The sequence below is a fragment of the Enhydra lutris genome, unplaced genomic scaffold (assembly GCF_002288905.1).
Source record: "Enhydra lutris kenyoni isolate GAN:26980312 unplaced genomic scaffold, ASM228890v2 scaffoldscaffold9, whole genome shotgun sequence".
NCBI classification, from domain to species: domain Eukaryota; kingdom Metazoa; phylum Chordata; class Mammalia; order Carnivora; family Mustelidae; genus Enhydra; species Enhydra lutris.
Window position 1 is genome coordinate 12,665,235 of NW_019154093.1, and position 19,966 is coordinate 12,685,200.

General features: G+C 38.7%; 1 protein-coding gene across 3 annotated transcripts in view; it reads right to left on the reverse strand.

Annotated features, from left to right (window-relative positions):
• Positions 1–19,966, reverse strand: part of LOC111142872 (forkhead box J3) — a 153,306-nt gene that overhangs the window by 127,512 nt on the left and 5,828 nt on the right. For 2 of the 3 annotated variants that reach the window (XM_022496248.1, XM_022496246.1), the window contains exon 2: positions 1,482–1,542. In XM_022496248.1, coding sequence (XP_022351956.1) covers positions 1,482–1,525 — 44 coding nt within the window. In that variant the 5' untranslated portion in view covers positions 1,526–1,542. Of the gene's footprint in view, positions 1–1,481; positions 1,543–2,265; positions 2,396–19,966 lie in introns of those variants that run through there. The other variant, XM_022496245.1, reaches the window with a different exon arrangement.

A 19,966-nucleotide genomic window follows, 5' to 3' on the forward strand; every position in this document is an offset into this window, starting at 1 on the left:
TCTATTTCCATAATAAGCTGGAGACACATTCTCAGGGAAAGAAGTGCCATAATGACACAGAGTAAAAACTTTTTTACTGAGGACAAAAGATAACCAGCATCAGCCTGCTAAAAATTCAAGTATTTAAAAATGCAAATCCATTTTTCTTCTCTGGCATTCTAGACAACCAGAATTGCTTTCAAGCATTACGATTCCTTGACTTCACATTCATGGCTCTAACACCTTTCTATCCCTTCCTGATCTTCTGCCCTCTAAAACTGGGTAATCCCAACTCTCTTCATCACTTACTCTGCTCGAGCCATATTGACTTTCTCATTGTTCCTCCAATACATAAGGCAAGTCTCCTGCCTTATCGTTTCCTGGATTCCTTCTGCCTGGAATGCTCATAGTCCACAAACCCAAAATGGAAGAGTCCATTACTCTTTCAGGTTTTCAAATGTCACCATTTCAGTAAAGCTTTCCTTGGCTAAAATAACATAAACCCCTATATTTCCCATTCTCCTTCTCTATTTTATTCTTCACCTTAGCCCTCATCACTGTCACTAACATACTTCTTGTGCTCCCTTTGGCACCATATAGACTAACAGATATTTCTTGTTTAATTGTCCCTTCACCAGAATGTAGCTCCATGATTATAGGATTTTTATCTGTTATGTTCACTGCTACAGTCCTAGCATTTAGAATAGTGCCTAACAACACATTAGGTGCTCAACATGCCCCTAGCTGCAGCAGTTACATGTAATCAGTAGATACTGCCATCAACGCTTCATGTTCTAGTCTGAAAGATTTCAATTAACAGATTAAATTTAGGTTATTTTTTCGAACCGTGCCCTGGGAACTGCAACAATCCCTCACGGGCAATTGTGAGGGTAGAACATGAAAGCCTAATAAGCAAGCAGAAAAGGCCTGTGTTTATCTGTTTTATTCACAGGATTTCATGTAAGATTTAATTTGTAGAAAAGATTTAGCAACTTCAAAAAAATCTAAGACTACTGGGCTGTATACAATTTAGTTCCTACTTTTTAAGCTTTACTTATTTACTGTAAATGAGGATAACCTAGGTATCATGTTTATATCATCATTTAGAAAGAGATTAAAAACCAGCACCGAGTCTTATTTAATCTGCTACAAAAGCAGTAAAATTTACTGTGTATTTTCTAATTAAAACAAGTAGAAAGCAGAATATTTTTAAAAAGAAATGAAGTATAAAAATTTTGTTATTCCATATACAAGAACATATGTAAATTCACTAAGTGGAAATTAAAATCCAAATCCCATTACCACAAATTCCTCTACAGGCAAAAATATCTCCCAATCCATCAAATAGCACTGCCCAACAAAACAAACAGTATTTAAAAAAAAAAAAAAAAAAAAAACAGTATTTTATTATGAACCTCACCTTGAAATTCATTCTAATATGACCTGACCAGCGTAACTTTTAAAACGTTACATGTCCCAATAAAGAAAAAAATAGCACTCACCTTAACGAAGTTACAGATGGACAAGCCTGTCCATACAAACCCATCTGGCCACAAAGAAAATCTGAAAAGTAAAGAAGAGTTAGTTATCAGAAGCTCCAAAGTAAGCTAAACTATAAATAAGATTCATTTCTAATTAAAACACTCTGAAAAGAAATAGAAGGCTAAAAGATTCACCACAATCTAAATCAAAAATGCTATTAAACAGTAAGAGGAATTATACTAAAGACAGACATAACAGGAGGCATAAGAGAAATAGTACACTAGGTAACACTAGAACTGTAATATCCAAGAGAGCTGAAAACTCATAAAATTTAACAAATTATTATGCTTGTTATACAGAGAGTGTGTCCCAACTATTTAGCAGAATCCTACTGATCCGGGAGAAGTGCCTAAAGGAGACTAAAGAGTGAGTATGCAGGTTCCCATCCCCACATAATTGTCCCCTACCTCATCTACTCTTCAATCAAAACAGTGCTACCTTTATTGATTTTATATACCAGAATTCACTAAGACTTCATGTGAAGAACAGTTCCATTGTTTAAAAGAAAGTTAAAAATAGCATTCAAACAGAAGGAATTTTGAATAAGAAGCTCTAGCTTCAAATTCAACTATGACACTACGAGACCTTGAAGAATTTCTTTAACCTCACTGAACCTCAAATTCTTCACTGGCGATAAATACTGCCTATATAATTTTATTTACTCATTAGGGACAAATTGCAGGTTTGTTACTAGAATTAAATAAATCAATGAACAAATGTAAAATGGTCTATTAGCACTACTACCTAGCACAAGGATGATCCACAACTGTCTACACGTAACATGAATGAGAGAAGTTGGAATGGGCATAAGCACATACATATGCATATACTGTGCAAATGGTTGAGACTGTACAACTAAAGAAAACATGTTCATACTGAAGGGGATGGATTGGCTGCTAGTCCGGTTCCAGCTAACTGCTGCTAAGCATGATTACAAACCCAATATTCCAAGAACTAATTTTTCAGAAGAAGCAAGATACACAAAATTTTATTTGAAATCTCCTGATTTTTCTTTTCTAAATACTATGTGGACCAAACAAAACACCAGATTCTGTCCTAAGTTTATAAACTTTAATCTAGAGGCTGAATGAATTCTCAGCACCTGTTCCTGCATGCACATGAGAGAGACAAGGCACTTCTACTTCTGCTAGAATGACAGAATAGATAGCTTAATCAACATGTCACTGTAAATTACAAATACTGGATAAAATCTCTTAGTCTTTATAAATTAATCAATAATCCTGAAGGAAAGTAACATCTGATCAAGGCCAAAAACTAAATATAACAGAGAAACTAAATAAGTATGCAGGGTACTGAAACCAGCTTTCATTCACCTTCAAGGCATTTTGCCAAACCCTATGAATTTCAGCTTGCGCTCAGAAGACCAATGGGGCTCAAGGTTCAAAAGGCAAAGTCCAGGTGTTACCCAAGAGATAGCAAGGAAAAATGTTTCTTAACCTTGGCCACTGAGTGCCAACAAGGGATGGGACAATGATTGCAGTAAAACAGTATCCCCCCAATATTCATAACCATAAGCTCTCACCTAGATTACGGTTTAAAAAGATTCATACTTAGAATTCTGTTTACGGTAGTCCTAGAATGGTAGTATTCCCCACCCATCCTTGAGAAAGCAAATGCAAATCCTCTGGGGAATCTGCCTTTGATCTAGGCCTAGAATTATTCTCACTATCTGGTACCAAAATAAGTAACTTCATGGGTGCCTGGGTGACTCAGTCAGTTACACATCTGCCTTCAGCTCAGGTCAAGATCCCAGGGTCCTGGGACTGAGCCCCATAGTGGGCTCCCTGCTTGTGGGGAGCCTGCTTACTCCTCTCCTTCCTGCTTGTGCTCTCTCACGTGAGCACTTTCTAATAAAATCTTAAAAAATAAATTTTAAAAATAAAAATAAGTAAATTAATTAACAATCAAAAATCACAAAACCCAGAAGGAATTCCACAAGGCACTCAGAGAAAGATATAGCTGAAACATCAGTTTGCAGAATCAAAACCTCAAAAAGATTTCCAGATATGGTAATTACTTAATTACTAGACACTTTACTGCTTACTTTATGGGTGATTTAACTACTCCTATTTCAATTACCTGTATGAATCTCAAATTTGTGTCTCTAACAGGAATCAATCTCCAAACATAAATATCTAACATTCCATCTTGGAAAACCCAAATCTATCATTCCAAAACAAAATTCATCATCTTCTTTAATGTATTTACTATCATAAAATGACACAGTCCTTTTATCTAAGAATGGTCTTCTAGCCCAACTCCTTCCTTTGCCCTTGTTAAAATAGAACACTTCTTTCCAAACCTTGATTTCTATGAGGAATGACTTCTCTAAACACTCCTAGGCTCTTAGGCCACTCCTCATCAAAGAGTTAAGTATCTTGATTACTGGGTAGAGCTAACTCAGGACCTACATCAGGACTCTACAGGCAGTGATCTGGATGCACCTGCTCTGTTGACCCTGACAGTCTACATATCAGGAGGGATGGCCCATGGTCTAGATTGGAACGGTGGGGATAAGAGAATGTGGAGAGTGAATTAGCCCATTTGACTTTTAAATCTAAATCACAATCTATATTCTACAATATCAGCTTCAGCAAAAACAAAGATAACTCCTCCAAAAGCTACCATATTATCCAGCAACTCAATCCTACACACATATGTGTCTATGTGTATACGTGTGTGTGTGCATACCCAAGAGAATTTAAAGCATATGTTCACAAAAACTTGCACATAAATGTTCATAGCAGTATTATTTATAAATGGCCAAAAAGTTGAATAAAATCAAACGTTAAACTTATGAATGGAGGGGCACTTGGGTGGCTCAGTGGGTTAAAGCCTCTGCCTTCAGCTCAGGTCATGATCCTGGGGTCCTGAGATGAAGCCCTGAATCGGGCTCTCTGCTCAGTGAGGAGACTGCTTCCCCCTCTCCCTCTGCCTGCTTCTCTGCCTACTTGTGATCTCTGTCAAATAAATAAATAAAATCTTAAAAAAAAAAAAAAAAACTTACGAATGGATACACAAAATGTGGCATATATACACACTATCCATAATATACAATATTATTATTCGGCCATAAAAAGGAATGAAGTCCTGTTACATGCCACACCATAGCTGAACCTTGAAAGCCTCATGCTAAGTGAAAGAAGTCAGACACAAATGACCACATATTTGGAAAATTGATTAGTAGTAACCAAAAGATGGGGGGTCACGGAGTGATTTCTATGAGATTTTTTCCGGAATGATTAAAGTGTTCTGGCACTAGATAGCAGTGATAGTTGTACAAAAACACTTACTACAGGGGCACCTGGGTGGCTCAGTCAACTGAGCATCCGACTCTTGATTTCGGCTCGGTCATGATCTCCGTGTCGTGGGATCAAGCCCTATGTTTGGCTCCACACTCAGCAGAGTGTGCTTGTCCCTCTCCCTCTGCTCTTCCCCCAACTTGTGCTCACTCTGTCTCCCAAATAAACAAACAGTTTTTCTTTAAAGATTTTTTTCACTTATCTGTTAGAGAAAATCAGTGAGCGAGCACAAGCAGGGGGAATGACAGGCAGAGGGAGAAGCAGGCTCGCCACCGAGCAAGGAACACTATATGGGACTTGATCCCAGGACCCCAGGATTATGACCTGAGCCAAAGGCCCAACCAACTGAGCCACCCAGGCATCCCTAAATAAAAATCTTTTTAAAAAAAAAAAAAAAAACACTTCAGTATAAAACCAAATTACATGCCTTAAAATGATAAACTTTATAGTATGTATCTGTATCTCAATTAAAAAATAATTTTAAAAGTAGTCATATTTTTTCATCTGTTGGTTCTTGTTAAATTCTTCAGTTCAGAACTTAGGTAAGGGAAAAGGATCTTGTATTTTGAGTTCCCCAGACATCAAAACCCTTAGGACCCCCAATTATTTACCATTTACTACCAACTCTAGCTCCCAGGTATCTTTCTAATCTGCTTTAGCCTCAGTGCCTTAGTTTCAGTTTTCTCCATTTTTAATCTTGACTACTGCTCCTAAATGGTGACCCCCCAGGCTGGTTAACTGAAAGAACAAACATCTGCCAATCTTCTCCCACCCAACAAATACATGACCAGCAACATGGAAATCTCACAAAAGAAGGCTAAAGTTCACAGTTTAGTCGGGAAAGTCTCAGTGTCCTCTGAATTACAAACTCACACTTCTGAAGCCAACTATAGTTGAATAATTATATTAACTCATTCAATTATATCCATAATTTATACAGTTTGAGTTGGTGCAAAAAGCACCTTGTAGAATTTTCTCCAAATCCTTTAAAACCCAACACATAAGAAAGTTTGTGTAAAATGGCACAACCAGAATATGGGTACTAAAAACCAGTCACTCACTGATGAATATGCTCCAGTAGAAGCAACTGTCCTATACACCATCACCAACACAAGAATATGGAATTCCTTTTAGTAACATAAGCAGTCTTCAAGGGTATATTAAACTGAGTTACAGGGGCACCTGGCTGGCTTAGTCAGTTAAGTATTCGACTCTTGATCTCAGGGTTGTGAGTTCAAGCCCCATGGGAGGCTCGAAAATTTTAAAAAATTTTTTTTTTTTTAAGATTTTATTTATTCATTTGACAGAGAGAGATCACAAGCAGGCAGAGAGGCAGACAGAGAGACAGGAGGAAGCAGGCTCCCTGCTGAGCAGAGAGCCCGATGCGGGACTCGATCCCAGGACTCCGAGATCATGACCTGAGCCGAAGGCAGCGGCTTAACCCACTGAGCCACCCAGGCGCCCCAAAAATTTTTTTAAATTTTTAATAAAATAAAATAGAGTTATAAACTTATAAACTATTTACATTTAGGAAGCAGATGTTTAACAAACTAACAGTAGTATAATAATGTATTATTTGGGAGCAGGAGGTGAAATGCGACAAAGTATTTTGAAAAAGCTCCCAAGTAAGATTTTTTTTTAAGACTTTATTTATTTATTTGACAGAGATCACAAGTAGGCAGAGAGGCAGGCAGAGAGGAAGGGAAGCAGGCTCTCTGTTGAGCAGAGAGCCCGATGGAGGGCTTGATCCCAGGACCCTGGATCATGAACTGAGCCAAAGGCAGAGGCTTTAACCCACTGAGCCACCCAGGCGCCCCACTCCCAAGTAATTCTTATCTTAATTCTTTTTTTTTTTTTTAAAGATTTTATTTATTTATTTGACAGAGAGAGATCACAAGTAGACGGAGAGTCAGGCAGAGAGAGAGAGAGAGGGAAGCAGGCTCCCTGCTGAGTAGAGAGCCCGACGCGGGACTCGATCCCAGGACCCTGAGATCATGACCCGAGCCGAAGGCAGCGGCTTAACCCACTGAGCCACCCAGGCGCCCCATTTCTTATCTTAATTCTTATTCTCCTCTCTCCAACCAACAAAGGAATATGATGCTTTATAGTTTACAAAGAACTTACCAACATTCATAACCTTGAGTCAAGACCTAGATTGGAATCCCAATTATGACGTTAGGTATAACTTCTCTAAGGCTTAATTCCCTCCTTTCCACAAAAGAGAAGATCCATGCCTCAGTTACAGGGACCACAGCTTGAATGAAAGCATCAGCATAATATCAGAAAAAGAACTACAAACTGGTTGAAAATAAAGGCTACAGGACTAGAGGTCAGGAATTATTCCTTTTTTTTTTTTTTCTTTTTAAACTTCTGAACTTAGACCTGTCTTTCAAAAGACTTGAGAGTATAAAATTCACTAGCATCCATGAAGGAACAACCCCTTTGACTCATGTTACTTAACTGAGCACTATGACTTGTTACACCATTAGTCACAGGTAATTATTAAAGCAGTCAAAGAAATAACCTGTCTTAATCAGCCAGAACAGAAGAAATCTACCATAGGAAGGAGTAAGGGGAAAAGAATCCTGCTGAGTGAGCAGCAATCACCTACTCATCTTACCTCGACTAGCTACACCTAAAGGCAGTGGCACAGCTTGAGCTAAAAGGTGAGATCCGAGAGTCCTATGCTCTCAGAAAGCAATTAAAATCATGTGAGAATGATCAATTCACCAAGGGAGAATTAATGGAAGATGAGAGGCCAAACTTAAACTTTGGAGGGCTCTAGTAGATAATTAAGAGAAGAGGAACTAGTTTAAAATAAAAATAACTTAAGAAAATTGTACTGGAGATGGTTGCAAGTGATTTAATGCACAGAAAGGCAAAATGTCGATTAAGATAGACACACACTGAAAAAAGAATATTGGCTTTTATTAGAAGATCATTAACAGTATAGAGGGTGTGTTTTGTGTCCTAGTGAAAGCAAAAAAAAAAAAAAAAACAGACTGCAAAGGAATAAGAATTAGGGGAGGGAAATAGAGATTTAGCTACAAATTATATAAAATGAAAATAAATAGGGCTTAACCAACTGAGCCACCCCAGAGCCCCACGAAAGGCATTTTTCATTATAGGTATTTTTCATTATAAACGTGGTGTCAGGCTGTATAGCGGTCAAGATCATTGTTGCCTGGCCTTTGCCCGGGACACTTCATGATCACCTGTACTACTCTGGAACTTCTGGGCCTTCTTTGGTAGTGAGGGATCTCTAGTTCTCGGGATAGAACCCAAACATACACCAGGTGAAAGAAACATAGGCACCAGAGAGAAAAGTCTGTCTTCATGTTGGTGCTCTTGCAATTTTTAATAAATTATAGAAGTTTTCTGTAAAAGAAAGAAAGAAAGATAGAAAGAAAGAAAGAAAATAAATAGGAAGTGCAATAAGGTCAAGCAGAGAGGAACATATTAAGAAATCAAAGAAGGTGAAGAATATGGTAGAATGTTCATCACACTGTATCCCCCCATTACTCTGATTTCTTCTTCACAACTCGTCACCAACAATATGACTTCTGTTTTACTGTCTGGTTCTCCTCCACTGGAATACAGATAAAAGTCTGTTTCATTCAGTTACACCCCCAAAATTTGACATACGGTTAGCTGTCATGTTTGTTCAATATATGAGTAAACCAGGTTCCTTAAGAGCCGAAAGAGTACACTTCAAGTAAGAGCAAGATTTGATGGAAAACTCACCAGACCTCTTTTTTTTTTTTTTTTTAAGATTTTTTATTTATTTATTTGACAGAGATCACAAGTAGGCACAGAAGCAGGCAGAGAGAGAGGAGGAAGCAGGGTCCCTGCTGAGCAGAGAGCCTGATGTGGGGCTCGATCCCAGGAACCCGGGATCATGACCTGAGCCGAAGGCAGAGGCTTTAACCCACTGAGCCACCCAGGTGCCCCCTCACCAAACCTTTTAAATCCAGTCTTTGCACCCATCAAATACTTCTCCCTACCTCAAGGCAAATAATTTAGGACCAATCTGTAGTTAGAAGAGCAAGCTAAGTATCCAGAATATATGAAGAATTCTTAAAACTCAATAATAAAAAGATAACCCAATTTAAAAGTGGGGAAAGATCTGGAGATATAGCTCATGGGTACAGCATTTGACTGCAAAAAATGGGTAAAGATAAAAGTTACTAAGATCTACATATGTCGAATAAGCACATGAAAAGATTAGTCATCAGGGAAATGCAAATCAAAACCACAATGAGATACCACTTCATACCACTAGGATAACTATAATTAAAAAAAAAAAAAAACAGACAATAACAACTGTTGCAAAGGTATGGAGAAAGTGAAACTTATATATTGCCAGTGGAAATGTAAAACAGTGTAGCCACTTCAGAAAGTTAAGCAGTTTACTAAAAAGTTAAACACAGCTACCACATGACACAGCCATCTACTCCTAGAGTCTATATGGAAGAAATGAAAACATTCATCCACACAAAAATCTATAAACAAATGTTCACAGCAGCATTAAATAATAGAAAAAAAGTGAAGAGCACCTGGGCGGCTCAGTGGGTTAAGCCTCTGCCTTCAGCTCAGGTCATGATCTCAGGGTCCTGGGAGCCAGCCCCGCATCCTGCTCTCTGCTCAGCAGGGAGCCTGCTTCTCCACCGCCCCCTCCTCCCACCCCTGCCTCCTGCCTGCCTCTCTGCCTACTTGTGATCTCTGTCAAATAAATAAATAAAATCTTAAAAAAAGAAAAAAGTGAAAACAATCCAAATGCCACTAGCTGATGAATGGATAAATAAGTTGTACTATATCCATACAGTGGAGTAGTTAGCAATAAAAAAGGGATGATATATGCTACAACATGACCCCTGAAAACATGCTAAGTGAAAGAAGCCAGTCACAAAACTACACAATTCCATTTATATCACATGTCCAAAACAGGCAAATTTATATTAGTAGTTAGACCATGGAATAATAGTTAAATTAAATTAGATTAGTTTCTGAGAGTCTGGGGAGTGGGGAAATAAAGGGGACTGACTGGGTATGGATGGGGTTTCTTTCAGAGAGAGAAAAATGTTCTAAAATTAGACTGCAATGACGGTTACAAAACCCTTTGAATACATTAAAAAACATTAAATTTCACACTTAAAATAGGTGAACTGTACAGCATATGAATTCTATCTCAATAAAGCTTAAAAAAAAAAAGAGCAAGTTTAGAACTCCATCACACAAATGTTCTTGTTAAGTTCCTGCTTCTTCCCTCACTAGTGCCACAGGAGCCACCCCCACCCCCAAACTGCAACAGGAAAGGGAGAGTAAAAATAATGACTTCACCAGAAAGCAATGCTACTACAGCAGTATCTTCAAATCTATAACCCCCTGAACCATTAGTGGTTCAATAAAGTTTCTTTTCTGTTGAGTTCTACTACTTCCACCACCTATTAATTAAACATATTTAATAATGCTTATGGGTCATTAAAAAAAATTCTATACAAAATTCTACAGAAAAAATTTCTACCAGTATCCACAAATCAACTACTTAGGTTATACCTCTCTCCTGCTAAAACAAAACTAAACCCAGGTTATTCTCTAATAACAGAAGATGAAAAATGCATGCCAAGCAATCACCTTTAGCCTTTTAAGACTGTTGTAAGACTAAAGAGTCTAAACTAACTGCCTCTTTCCCCTTCATAGTTTAGGTCTGGTGTCAATCAATCAGGTGGTAAATGTGGGGGGAGAGGAGCTTCTTGGCCAAACATCACAGAGCTATAGATTCTTCCAAACCCCAAACCTTACTTCCTGCAATTTATGTAAACAGATCACAGGCCACCCTCTTCAAACCAAATCATAACCTAAGCAAGTAACACAAGATTCTATTTCTAGGTCTGTCATTAACCCACTGGATAATCCTGAAGCTTCAGTCTCCCTACTTTGCTCAATAACTTAACCACAATTTCTGGTCCCAAAATCATATTATGTGGTCTAATAAAAAACTTTTTCCCAATTTATAGCTTAGTTTTTATGGAAAATCTGTCAAAAATATGTGAAATTAAATCATATTTTATGCATGTCACTTCTACTGAATGTACATGAAATACGAAAAATTCGAAAGACTGTTCACTACAAAAATTTGAACTCTTCTATTTTAAACTTTTAAAGGTATTCACTAAACAGACAGAATAAGCTTTCAGAGGGCTGAAGGGTTTTGAGGCTTTAAATTTAAACTCAGTTATATTTAGAAAGCCAAGATGCCACCTCTCTGGATCCTGTATCTTTATCTTGGTCATTTGATTCATGTGCTTTGCCTGGTGTAATTCAAAGCAAGAGATCCTACAATATCCCTGAAAAGTAAACTGAACACATCAGAATGTACTGATTACCAGAGGAATGTCATGCTGTATTGCAAAGGACGGGAGGCTACAGTCTCCCACTGCTAGAGCTGCCCTGTTCCCGAAAATCCTGTCTCAAGAGTTGAGGGTGAAACCTACAGAATCTGCTAAATAAAGTATCTCAGGTGATTCTGATACACAACTTAATTCAGGAACTACTGGTTTAGGACAAGGATAGCAGAAAGGTTTCATATCATTTACCAACTATGCTCAACAGGTAATAGCTACCTGAAGGGCTACAATGAGGAGGTCATGTCTAAAAACAACCAGTAATTAGTAGTTTGCCATGGACAAAGTGATGGGGAAGTGGCCACATGCAAACCAAATTATCTGTCATCTGTGATTCAGACCACTAAATGGGCTTTTTTTTTAAGGAGGCTTCTGCGGTAAGAGAAAAAAAGACTTAGATCTGGATTATTTACTTTTAACTGGCAAAAGCTTTGGCTGATTCTGAGAAGGTTGAAGGCAGCAAGAATAGGCCCACTGGCATACGTGCCAATACTCTCCATAAGTACTTATTAAGCTTCTTTCTCTCTCAAATAAATAAAATCTTTAAAAAGAAAGAAAGACAGAAAGAAACAAAAGAGTACCTGGGTGGCCCAGTTGGTTAGGCATTCTCCTTCAGCTCAGATAATGATCCCAGGGTTCTGGGATAAGTCCCGGGCTCAAGTCGGCTTCTCCCTCTCCCTCTGCCCTCCCCCATGCTCACGCTCTCTCCCTCTCTCCCTCATTCTCTCTAATAGATAAAAAAAAAAAAAAAAAAAAAATCTTTAAAAACAGGGTGCCTGGGTGTCTCCGTCAGTTAAGCAACTGCCTTCGGCTCAGGTCATGATTCTGGAGTCCCTGGACAGAGTCCCACACATCCAGCTCCCAGCTTCGAGGGGAGTCTGCTTCTCCCTCTGACCTTCTCCCCTCTCATGCTCTCCCTCCCTCCCTCTCTCTCTCAAATAAATAAATAAAATCTTTAAAACAAACAAAAACCTTCCCAGTATTACACAGAAAAAGACTTCTCTCAAAATGTCAATTATCTTTTGAAAAATGAATATTCTGCATAATTACATAAATTTGGTTTAAAAAAAAAAAAAGAAGGGGGTGCCTGGGTGGCTCAGTTGTTAAGTGTCTGCCATCTGCTCAGGTCACAGTCTCAGGGTCCTGGAATCGAGTCCCACATCAAGCCCCCTTCTCAGCAAGAAGCCTGCTTCTCCTTTTCCCTCTCCCTCTGCTGTTTTCTCTCCTTCTCTCTCTCTCTCTCTCTCTCTCTCTCTCTCTCTCTCTCGCTGTCAAATAAATAAATAAATCTTTAAAAAGAAAAAAAAAAAGGTTGTGCCTTGAGTTCCACATTAGGTAAAGGTGGGAGGCAGTGGGAAGACTGAGTACCAAGCAAAAACAGTATAATTTAGGTTGATTCAAGAGGGAATCAACTGGGGGTCTCATCAATACATGACTACAATAATGGGTTAAGATTCCCCTAGCAGCATTTTCAGGGGGCCCCCCCACAATGGGGGAACAATCAAGGCATGACACAGGAAGGCAAAAAAATCTGCTTTGTATTATTTTGTATGCGTCTGTCTCTTAACACTGGACTACTGGCTCTTAGTGGGCCAGGTATGTCAAACTAACCTTTCGGGAGGAGGTGGGGCTCAGTACATTAAGCATCTGCCTTCTACTCAGGTCATGATCCCAGGGTCCTGGGATCAAGTGCTGCATCAGGCTCCCTGCTCAGCAGGGAGTCTGCCTGTCCCTCAGCCTCTTCTCCTCCTCCCTGGCTCATTCTCTTCTCTCTCTCCCTCTCTCTCAAATAAGTAAAAAATTTTTTTAAAATATTTTTTAAATTTTAAAAATTAAATACTTAAAGAGGGTTGAGGCATATGTGGCAAACAGCTTAATAATGGTCAAATCTGTGATGGGTATATGGGGATTCATTATATTTTATCTGCTTTTACAAATACTCAGCAGTGCACTTGCGGACTTTCCTGTTACTTGGTCAAGTCCAGCACCGTACAATTAATTCTTTTTCTTTTCTTTCTCAGATTTCAGGAAGCTTAAGAATTACTAGTACTTCTGAAGAAAACAGCCTAGACTCAATCAGAAGAAAACCAGCATTCATTTGTTAGCTCTACTAATAAGAAATCTCTCTGAATCTATTCAAAGAACTTCTTGTAAATTAATATGAGAACTGAATATGAGCCAAGAGAGTGACTCAGCTGCTAAAAAGAAACAAAATACAATCTTAAACTTCACTAGAAGCACAGTACCCAGATCAAGGAGGCTAACAGCCCCACGCACTCTTTACTAGTTAGTTCACAACTGGAGTATTGTGCTCTGTTTCGAGCATCACATTTTAAAAACACTTAGAAGCTAGAATGCTTGCAGGGAGAGATATCAGACTAGTGATGACTTTAGAAGCCAAATGTCAAGTGCGGAATGTCTGAAAAGTAGGTGTGTTTAGTGTGGAGAAGAAAACACTTCCCAGCCTTCCTTGTCACCTCAACCATAGAGACCCCTGGTGTAGTACTTTCCAGAGGATTTCAAGAGTCATTAACAGGCATTCCATTGTCAGATAAATCTGAGATAAACACTGTTCGCTCTAACAGACTTATCAAAGGGTTCAATATCCTCAAGTGCTTTACCATTCTTAAGGATATTCAGTATTTCCCAAAAAGGAACCATTTATTCATTCATTCAACAAAAATTCACCAAGCCCCAATTATTGGCCAAACATTCCTCCACGTGCTGGGGAATATAATGAATATTTTAATATTGTGAAACAGTTAAATTAAATATTTAATATTTAATATTGTGAAACAGTATCCTCTGTTTCTTGCTACCCCTCTAACTTGCACTGTGCTCCATATCTCTGGGTTTATTATGCTGCCGGCCTAGAAGGTCCACCACTAATCTTAATTCAAACATTATCTCCACAAAGCTTTTCTGATCATAAGCAAAACTTGCTTTTCAACAAGCTGGTGGCTTTCTCTGTATCAGCTCTCTGTGAACAGACTACTCCTCTTAATTACCTTCACATCTCTCATGATGCCCAGGACAGTGTCTTACACACACAGGTGTTCTAGAAGTATTTGCTGAATGAATAATCACTGAAATATTTGAAGGATTATCTTGATAAAGAACACAAACTAGGTCTCTATGTTCCACAGAGGATGAAGAAAGAGATGAAGTTAAAGGAAATTTTACCTCAATTAGAGCTAATGACAGTCTATCTTATAGATATCTGTGACTACAGGCGTTCTAAGAGTAGCCAAGTACGTATCAAGTGCTTTAGTGGGAAATCTTGCTGGCCTGAATGATTAACTCTTAAAATTTAGGAACTACTGTGCTTCTCACCATATCAGACAAAAGGAAACTTTCAAAACAATGTATTTGTAACAATATTAAAATTCTAGGGGAACCTGGGTGGCTCAGTCAGTTAAGCGTCCAACTCTTGGTTTTGGTTCGGGCCATGATCTCACAGTGGTCATTGGACCAAGCCCCAAGTCGGCTCCCCACTCAGTGTGGAGTCTGCTTCAGAATCTTTCTTCCTTCCCTTCTACCCTTCTGAGCACATGCTCAAGCTCTCCAAAAATCTTTCCAAAAAAGTTCTTAAAATTAAACATGAAATATCCTTTCATTTACAACTACAGTGAATATGTAATATGCCCGTTAATGTCTTTTATAGTATTTATAGAAGATAAATAAAAAGAAGATGCTGTCTCTATCCTGAAAGAGTAAATATAAGGTTGCTCCCAAAGAAAATCTGAATGCCTAGGTCATTTACCTCAGTAAGAAATGTTCCTTAGATAAAGAAATTCTTTAGATAAATGATTTTGAATATTTTGCAGGCAGAGAATTAACTATGAAGCCATTAGCTTCTCTTAAAGCCAGCTGACACCACTAAATACATTAAGTTCTTCACAAAACAAAGCTAGCCACTCCGCCTTTTTAGTTAACCAGAAAACAGAAGAAATTCCAGGATACCTCCATATGCCACAGATTACCTCTACAGTGTCTCTCCCAAACTAAAAGCTGTAGTCCTCGCTGGCAAGGACCCTGTCTTTTACTTGTGTCCCCGGCTTTTAGTACAGTGCCCAGGACACAGCAAATGGTGAATAAATGAGCAAACAAGTGAGAGAAATTAATGAGTCCAATGTCCCTGGATGAAAACTACCTTAAAAAAACACAAATAGGGGCGGCTGGGTGGCTCAGTGGGTTAAAGCCTCTGCCTTCAGCTCGGGTCATGATCCCAGGTCCTGGTATCGAGCCCCGCATCAGGCTCTCTGTTCAGCAGGAAACCTGTTTCCCCCTCTCTCTCTGCCTGCCTCTCTGCCTACTTGTGATCTCTGTCAAATAAATAAATAAAGTCTTAAAAAAAAAAAAAAAAGGGGCACCTGGGTGGCTCAGTGGGTTAAAGCCTCTGCCTTCGGCTCAGGTCATGATCCCAGTGCTGGGATCGAGCCCCGCATCGGGCTCTCTGCTCCGCAGGGGAGCCTGCTTCCCTTCCTCTCTCTCTCTGCCTGCCTCTCTGCCTACTTGTGACCTCTGTCAAATAAATTAAAAAAAAAAAAAACAAAAAAACAAACAAACACAAATGGTTTTTATTATTTGAAACCTGCCAATGATATGGCAGCATAAAAGTAGATCTTAAGTCTAGTTTTCTTTATAAACTGGTGTGCTATTTTTAGGTCACTTATTGATAAATAATTACTTAAGTAAACCTAAGGTCTTGGTAGCTTCTAGTGAACTAAAATTAATTCCTTAATCAGGAGAGCTAAATGACCAAATTCTAATGCAAAGAAAAATCCAAAACACTTATTACACGCACAATTTGTCCAATAGATTATAATGAAACATTTATCAAACTGATTTATTACTGTAACTGCCTAGAAAGCAAAATACTTTGATAGCACCAAGGATTTTTTTTTTTTTAAAGATTTTATTTACTTATTTGTCAGAGAGTGAGCGAGTGAGTGAGCACAAGCAGGGAGAGCAGCAGAGAGAGGGAGAAGCAGGCTCCATGCTGAGCAAGGAAGATGGAGGACTCAATCCCAGAACCCTGAGATCATGACCTGAGCCCAAGGCCCACGCTTAAGCAACTGAGCCACCCAGACGTCCCAACACCAAGTGTTTAAACTGTTCTTCCAAAGTGTTATGATTCACATTTTTCTAAATTCTCATTCTAAATTTTCATACGTGTTTAATTTTCCTGATTATAAAAATGGTATAAGCGCACTGTAGAGAACTCAGAAAACATAAAATGGGTTCAAAGGAGAAAATAAAGACTACCCACTATGATGCTTTCTTTCACAGTCTTTTTTTCTATGCAGTTCTAACTTCTTTATATACTATCATTCTTCCTACCCACTGGGCAAGAAACAACAGACTCACACTATGACAGTAACCTTAGCTCCCTTAGTAGATTCGTGTTCCAGGTACAATTTCTTAAGAGTCTACATGTTATAGATGTGTACTTCCATAACATCAGACCAAATCTGCAATTTTCTAATTCTTAAAAGTATCCCTTCTGAGTCTGTCTCCTCCATGCCTCCAAAATTCTACAAAGGCAAAGAAAGCAGACTCAAGTAAAAATACATCCAATGACTGGAAATGAACCCAAATTTAACAAGGCAAGAAGTTGTTCTCGATAGTTTTATGTCCCTTAGTCTGGTACTATCACAAGTTCTGTTCCAAGCAGCCAAGGTCCTTTGGGGTCCATAGCCTTTAATTTCTACCTCAAAAATCCAAAGTATATTCTTCATAAAACCTTAATCAGTTATCTATAAAGAGTACAAGACCAGAAACAGAATGCACGATCTTGGTTCCTATTTCTGCGCTACTGAACAACTTGAGTAATACTAAGTCTCAGCTTGTATCTCATTTTCTTCATTTGTCAGTAGGCATACTACTTGCCCCATGTCTATTACTGGGCTGTTGGGAGGTTCCAATACCAAACAGATCAGAGAAAATGCTTTTCAAAAAGTATTACTCAGGGGCGCCTGGGTGGCTCAGTGGGTTAAGCCGCTGCCTTTGGCTCGGGTCATGATCTCAGGGTCCTGGGATCGAGCCCCGCATCGGGCTCTCTGCTCAGCAGGGAGCCTGCTTCCTCCTCTCTCTCTGCCTGCCTCTCTGCCTGCTTGTGATCTCTCTCTGTCAAATAAATAAATAAAATCTTTAAAAAAAAAAAAAGTATTACTCAAATATAAGATAGTTATTTTCTCAAAACACACGTCCCCTATAATAAACAATATAAAACACTACCTCTCCACATAAACAAAATGCCTTTTCCAATGGTGAGTACTATGTATACGCATAGCAGGACAATACCATCAAGACCTCCTTACACAGGGTAGACAGGGAGAGCATGTTATAGATTCGCAGACCCAACCACACTAGCAGAAACTGATGCTATATATTATTCATCTCCTACAATGACAGTTAACCTGCTCCTGACTACAGCATATTTGACGTTGTGTCTATTTCCCAAAGTTCTACAGCCAAGCCACAGAAATTTTAGTCATTTTTTAACAAATTTAATAAGCACCCATGCATGTATCCACCAATCAAAATCTAGGATCTTAACAGTAACTTATTTTTACCATATTGCACTCCCCTCAGTCCAATCTCTCTGTAAGCAGTATGAAATTATTAGTGAGTTCTTACAGTCTGCGCCCCCCCATCCTTTTCCCTCACAAATCTGTGTCAACATTCAATAAGGACAGATCTCTACTTTAAGAAAAATTCCAAACCTGGGGTGCCTGGGTGACTCAGTCATTAGGCGTCTGCCTTGAGCTCAGGTCATGACCTCAGGATCCTGGAATCAAGCCCCCCTGCTCAGCAGGAGGCCTGCTCTCTTACTCCCCCTCCTTGTATTCTCTCTCTTGCTGTCTTTGTGTCAAACAAAAAAATATTAAAAAAAAAAATCCAAGCCCAACTTCTGAGATCTCTAATAAGGTAACATCAGCACTGTATGATTCAGATCAATCTTATTTCCTTGATATCACTATACCACTGGCAGGACGCTGTCCAGTAGGTAAATTCCATTACAGCTTTTAGCTCTGTAATCCAGAAGAGTTTAGCTAAAAGTTTAGTGGGTAGTCTCCTTCAAATATAGGATTATCCTGAAAAAATGGACCAACTGTTCTGTGACCCTCTCCCATGTGTGACCCAACTCTTCATGATCCTCTCTACATGTGAATGAAAAAACAGCCAATGCTATGCTACAGTTTGAATGTTTCTGCCCCCCCCCCCTAAAACCCACATGTTGAAATCCTAAGCCCCAAAAATGATGGTATTAGGAAGTAGGTCTTTGGGAGGTGCTTAGATCATGAGGGTAGAGCCTTCATGAATGGGATTAGTGTCCCATAAAAGAGGCTCCAGAAGGATCCCTTGCACCTTCCACATGTTAAGGTAACAGCTGTAAGACCTTCACCAAAAGGCAACAATGCTGGTGCCTTGTTCCTAGACTTTCCAGCCTCCACAATTGTGAGCAATAAATTTTTGTTACTTATAAGCTACCCATCTGTGGTATTTTGTTATAGCAGCCCAAATGAACTAAGAGAGCCAACATGCAAAGTTATAGAGACTCTCTCTGAAAACTCCCACGCAAGGATTTTCCCCACCCCTAAACTATTAGCATTCAATTCAGAAGAGAGACCTCTAAGATTATGTTCTGACAACAGTTCCTCTTATTGCATTCCATAAGCATGAGTCCATTACAGACTACTTCACCCATTGATGATGGGAAATAAGTCTGACGGGGCAGTGCCAATGTAGGTCTGATTATACCCCAACAAAATCACTTCAGATTTATGCTAAAATCTTAAAGCAACCGGAGTGGTTTAGTAACTATCAGAATCTATGCTTATTAAATGTTTCAACGTAAGAGTTCTTATTGAATATGGTCCTAATTAAGTCATATTCTTATTTATCCTATATTTTACCTTGTTACAGTACAAAAGTTTGACACCATATATAAGTCCCACTTCTTTCCTTTTCAGTTGCTTTGTCTCAATTCTATAAGAAAGTAGTAACCATTTTGAAAGACATCACATTCTCAAGTTATCAGTTGATATGTTATGCAGAATAGAAGCTGAAGATACCTAACTACAAAAGGCTACTTAAAATAAATAGAATACCATTGTTATAAATATAAATACAACATCTGGTTCCATATAACAAAGCTATTTCCATATCCCAACAGATGGTCCACAGTAATAATGCTTTGCTGATCTGGTTATAACAAATTCTATTAAATCCGAAATCCTGTATAGCAGATGCCTTTTCCAATTTCAGTATAAGTCAATCTCTTTAACCAAAACACTGTGCTTTGGTTCTTGTTATTTGTGCACTAAAATCCAATTATGCCAATTAAGATGATCAAATTTTTTGAGTTATAAAATGCCACTGTGGTGTTTTCTGAGTTTTCAAGTGAAGGAGGATAGAGTATCTCTACCTAGGACTGAAACACTAACTGTCGATAATGAAAAACAAAAATTCAGTTATAAGAAGGCTGAGGAGAGGTAAAAGTGAGCTTTGGCTATCTCAAGCCAAGGTTCCTGAACAGTGGCAATGTGGAAAGCTAAGTGCATAACAAAGCCAACAGTGAAAAGCACTAAAAACAATGCAATTTCTGAGTTGAAAGGCTATTAGGAAGGACAAACAAAAAGTTTACCTGAAAACAAACATCTATCTCTGTACACTGCGGTACCTGGTTCATTTTTAAAATATGTGGACACA